General features: G+C 41.8%; 1 protein-coding gene across 8 annotated transcripts in view; it reads left to right on the top strand.

The window, feature by feature from the left end:
• The window catches only part of nrg1 (neuregulin 1), a 165,705-nt gene extending 161,318 nt beyond the window's left edge, over positions 1-4,387 (top strand). For all 8 annotated transcript variants that reach the window (XM_023984616.1, XM_070442886.1, XM_023984615.1 and 5 more), the window contains one exon: positions 1,241-4,387. In XM_023984616.1, the coding sequence (XP_023840384.1) occupies positions 1,241-1,907 (667 nt within the window). In that variant the 3' untranslated portion in view covers positions 1,908-4,387. The remainder of the gene's footprint in view (positions 1-1,240) is intronic.
• Positions 4,388-5,912: the final 1,525 nt, after the last annotated feature.

Here is a 5,912-nt window from a genome sequence, read left to right on the forward strand (position 1 = left end):
ATGCCAGGCAGACGGCCTAATGATGTCAGGGCGACGGCCCTAATGACTGTCCAGGGCAGACGTAATGCTGCACCTAATGACATGCCAGGGCGACGGAGACGACCTAATGACTGTCCAGGGCGACGACCTAATGACATGCCAGGGCAGACGGACCTAATTGACATGCCAGGCGCAGACGACCCTAATGACTGTCCAGGGCAGACGACCCTAATGAACTGATCCAGGCAGACGACTAATCGACTGTCCAGGGGCAGACGACCCTAATGGACTGTCCCAGGGCAGACGACCCTAATGACTGTCCAGGGCAGACGACCCTAATGACTGTCCAGGGCAGACGACCCTAATGACATGCCAGGGCAGACGGAGACGACCATAATGACTGTCCAGTGCTCTTCAGTTCAGTGTCTCTGTCCTCCACACACATACAGGAGGAAAGGCCTATACAGTCCTACAGCTTATTTCTGAAATGGATTATGAATGAATGTGTATCCTGAACCAGACCATGTAGAATATCCGGTGTTTCACTCTAAAGGAGCCTAACGCTCATCGGAGTGCCCTTGACAATTTTTGACTGTACGTACCTGTCCAGGGCAGACGACCCTAATGACATGCCAGGGCAGACGACCCTAATGACATGCCAGGGCAGACGACCCTAATGACTGTCCAGTGCTCTTCAGTTCAGTGTCTCTGTCCTCCACACACATACCAGGGGAAAGGCCTATACAGTCCTACAGCTTATTTCTGAAATGGATTATGAATGAATGTGTATCCTGAACCAGACCATGTAGATATCCGGTGTTTCACTCTAAAGGAGCCTACGCTCATCGGATGTGCCCTTGACAATTTGACTGTACGTACCTATAGGACACAAAATCCATTGTTATGGATTTATTTCACTTAGCTATCGCCATCACATGTGATGAGCTAATAGCTCAGACCTGCTACCGTGATGTAGTGGAGTAAGCCATACATTGGAATGAGCTATGACATCACGGTACCAGGAATGAGTGTGAATAGCCATACATGTACATGAGCTATAGCTCCGACTGTACGTGAATGTAGTGGAGCTAAAGCCATACATGTGATGAGCTATAGCTCAGACTGTACCAGGAATGTAGTGGAGCTAAAGCCACTTTAACAAAATGGGTTCTTATTACTGATTCTGGTGGTGTATTAGTGAATACACTTGTGTTTTCTGTTCCTAATTGATCGAGGATTCTCTCTTGGTTCTGCCTGCCAGGTATGTGTCAGCGATGACCACCCCAACSCGCCTGTCTCCTGTGGAGCTGCTCTCTCCCGTGACCCCGGGCTCCCCTCCCTCTGAGATGTCGGCGCCCTTGTCCAGCCTGGCCACCTCGGTCCCCTCTGTGGCCGTCAGCCCCTCTGGCGAGGAGGAGCGCCCCCTGCTGTTCACCACCCAGCCGCGCCCCGACCACCACATCAGCCAGTCTAAGAGGAAGTCTGCCCACTACAACCACGGCCATGAGGCCCACAGCCCCCCGCCCAGCCCGCTSAGGATTGTTGAGKACGACGACTATGAGACCACGCAGGAGTATGAGGTGGTCGGCTCCGCCGTCACAGTAACGCCCATTCCCCCGCAGAGCCTTCCTAAGAAACTTGCCAAGAACAGCAACAGCCGCCGGGCCAATAGAACAAAGCCCAATGGCCATGCAGCAGGCCACAACATGGAGTCCATCGACCTAGGTAGCAGTACGGAGAGCGAGATGGAGGAGGAGCGCGTGGGAGAGGACACGCCCTTCCTGAGCTTACAGAACCCCATGGCTATAAGTGTGGAACCTCTCGCAGATGGCAGCAGGACTAACCTAGCACTCCGACTCTCCCCACAGGACAACCTGCAAGCCAGGTTATCCAGCGTCATCTCCAACCAAGATCCAATTGCTGTATAAAATGAAAAAGATAGCTTAGAAAATTACTTCAGTCGGATTCAAAGAAATGTCACTATTMAACCTTTATTTTCTATAAATTAAAGTATTTGCGGGGAAAATAATAAAAAATATATATATAAATAAATAAATAAACGTATTTTAGCGAAGTAGTGAATAAAGTCTTTTATAAATAAAAAAATGTGTACGTGTTCATGTCATGGAAGAAAGTGGAATAAACTAGTATGTAGCAATGGTTCGCAGTATTTCAATAGAGAAAAATATCAATGGTGCCTTTCATTTCCGTTTGGTGTGCTTATGGGAACTGCATGCCTCTGGCCCATATATTCACGACTTTCATCTCCCTGTTGACATTTCTACTCCACTCTGAAAACAAAAATATCCACCAGCACTATAATATGCATTTACTATAATGACCTGTATGAACTAGTCCCTGTAAGCTCCTGAAGCTCCATACAGTGGCATACTACTGCAGCTGTGGCATTGCTTATGTGTTCATGGGCATGTAGTTTTCACCTCATTTACAGTAATGCAGTCCTAACCTACTAACAGAGGTGCATACAACAAAGTATTTAGTGTTTATCTAGCTAACACAACACCCAAATATTATTATACAGGTTTTCAAGATTTYCCCACTCAACTTTTGGTTGATTTTAAATGGTAAAATAACATTTGAATTGATTTTTTTATTTTTTATGTTRTGCTTTTCTTGGACCATTAGCTATCATAATAATATATTGGTTACCAAGGCAATCAGCTAGGAAGAATGTTGAATGTGTAATCTGATTAACTTGTATCAATACGTTGATACTAGAAGCATGAATGAAGTCAAAGTTGATTTGGATATTATTTTCAGATAATTGGGTAACTGTTAGATTTAGTCTCGGGACATGTGATACATCCCATTATTGAATGAATGCTCTCTATATCTATCCTCTCTATATATTGCGTTCTATATAATGGAACACATTTTCTTCTAAAGCCAGATGGTCAGATGAGAAGTAATTTATGTATTTAGTCATCTCTGGTTAAGCAATACTCTAAGATTCTTGCTCTCAATATCATGATTTGCAAGTCCAAATTGTGGAGATATGTACCAAATGAATGATTGTGGAGATATGTACCGAATGAATGATTTGTGGAGATATGTACTGAATGAATGATTGAATATATGGCTCACGTGTTCAGTCTTTCAACAACACACCCGTGGGTTCCTAAGTAATGCATTGTGGGGATCAAAGCTGAAGCACCATTTTGAAATAAGGTAGATTAGCGAGAGCCTTTTCATTTGTTTCAACTGTGTTTTAGTACATTAGTCAACTTCAGCTTTTTTTTGTCCTTCCAAACATTCATGTAAAATGTTACATTATCCAAAGTGTTCCTTTTCTGTTCATATAGTGCATATTTGTTTTCAACTGTCTGACTTTGTGTTAGTACGTAAAGTTATCTGTGTAATATTATCGACATTATCGCCTATTTTATTATATAGTAAGTTATATCCCAAGGATACGTTCAGGAGTCATGCTAGACATGAACCACATGAAATATGGTTCCATGAGAAGTTGTACCCTGTCGAAGACTGTCACCCAATAATTTATCACTAGAATGAATAGGTAACTAGACACGTTTTCTTTACTACATTATCACTTTTCGGGCTTCATAACCAAACCGTTAAGATCCAGTGTTTCTGAAAGGTAATATCATCAAAACAATCTAGTCTAACGCCAATCTGATTGTTGCCAGCATTGGCATGACACTGGTATAAAGGCTTTTTTTGGCCCTAAATTATACCGTTTCTAATGATGTCCCAATCTGAAATTTATCAACTTTTTTTTGTATTTATATTATTTATTTATTTATTGTTTATTTATTTTGTGGGCCTTATGTTATCTTTTAATTACAGATTCTATATTTTAATCATTGTTTTATATATTTGGTTGGTATATATTTGAAAAGATCTGAACTTTTATCTTTTATAAGCATTGTGTTTGCTTTTTATATATTTTGACTTCATTATGGGGTCAAATCTCTCTTTGCCTCTTAGCATTGATAACCGCTCTGTTATTCAACATATAAAAATATTAAAATCTAAAAAGGCACAAGTATTTTGAGTGTACACTGATTAGCTGTGTGGCTAGAAACCAGAACTAAATCTCCCGTCAATCTCGGCTTTACATACCCCATGATGCATTGCTTCCAAACCAAGGTGTGTCTTTTGATTTTATGTAAATACACCATGAAAACCTTGAGTACTTTTTTTTTTTAAATTAAAATATTAAACCAATGTTTTGTGTTTGTTTGAGGGCCACCACCTCAAAGCATTTGTCTCTGTCCTAAATATTTTCCATAACCATACATATTATGCTAAACTTTTTTTTGTAGTGATTGTCTCCATACCAATTGTTTCATAAACATGACTGCAGTTGTACGCGTATGTAAGAGCAGCACACTAACTTGGTTGTTAAAATAAAGGCCAAAACTGATATTCTGTCATGTCAAGCCATTATCAGCACAAGGAGAGAATGAAAGCAGCTAAGCACAGGTGTGAAAGTTACTGTTGTGGAACATGCATGACAAGATCAAATGCAGGAATGCATTTCAATAGAACAAATAATGATTGGGTTGTCTTGATCAGATCATGAAAAGCACATCTTAATGCAAGGACTATAAATATGCCTTTTTTGAGAAAGTGAATCCACAAGACTAGAACCTGTGACCTTCCAGTACCTAGCCTAGTGCCTTTTATTTATTTATTATTTCACCAGGTAGGCCAKTTGAGAACAAGTTCTTGTTTACAACTGTGACCTGGCCAAGATAAAGCAAAGCAGTGTGACACAAACAACAACAAAGAGTTACACATGGAATAAACAAGCGTACAGTCAATAAGACAATAGGGGGAAAAAAGTCTATATACAGTGTGTGCAAATGAGGTAAGATAAGGGAGGTAAGGCAATAAATAGGCCATAGTGGTGAAATAATTACAATTTAGCAATATAATGTGAAAGAGAATGTGCAAGTAGAGATACTGGGTGCAAAGGAGCAAAAAAAGAAATAACCGTATGGGGATGAGGTAGTTGGATGGGCTATGTACAGGTTGCAGTGATCTGTAAGCTGCTCTGATAGCTGATGCTTAAAAGTTAGTGAGGGAGATATGAGTCTCCAGCTTCAGTGATTTTGCAAATTCGTTACAGTCATGGCAGCAGAAAACTGGAAGGAAAGGTGGCCAAAGGAGGAATTGGCTTTGGGGGTGACCAGTGAAATATACCTGCTGGAGCGTGTGCTACGGGTGGGTGCTTCTAGGGTGACAGTGAGCTGAGATAAGGCGGGGCTTTACCTAGCAAAGACTTATAGATGGCCTGGAGCCCGTGGGTTTGGCGACGAATATGAAGTGAGGGCCAGCCAACGAGACATACAGATAGCAGTGGTGGGTAGTATATGGGGCTTTTGACAAAACAGATGGCACTGTGATAGACTGCATCCAATTTGCTGAGTAGTGTGTTGGAGGCTATTTTGTAATGACATCGCTAGTCAAGGATCGGTAGGACAGTCAGTTTTAACAAGGGTATGTTTGACAGCATGTGGAGGCTTTGTTGCGAAATAGGAAGCCAATTCTAGATTTAATTTTGGATTGGAGATGCTTAATGTGAGTCTGTAAGGAGAGTTTACAGTCTAACCAGACACCTAGGTATTTGTAGATGTCCAACATATTCTAAGTCAGAACCGTCCAGAGTAGTGATGCTGGACAGGCAGGCATGTGCTGTTAGTGATCGATTGAAGAGCATGCATTTAGTTTTCTTGCATTTAAGAGCAGTTGGAGGCCACGGAAGGAGAGTTGTATGGCATTGAAGCTCGTCGGAGTTAGTTAACAGTGTCCAAAGAAGGCCAGAAGTATACAGAATGGTATCGTCTGCGTAGAGGTGGATCAGAGAATCACCAAGCAGCAAGAGCGACATCATTGATGTATACAGAGAAAAGAGTCGGCTTGAGAATTGAACCCTGTGGCACCCC

This window comes from Salvelinus sp. IW2-2015, linkage group LG4q.1:29 (genome assembly GCF_002910315.2).
Source record: "Salvelinus sp. IW2-2015 linkage group LG4q.1:29, ASM291031v2, whole genome shotgun sequence".
Lineage (NCBI taxonomy): Eukaryota > Metazoa > Chordata > Actinopteri > Salmoniformes > Salmonidae > Salvelinus > Salvelinus sp. IW2-2015.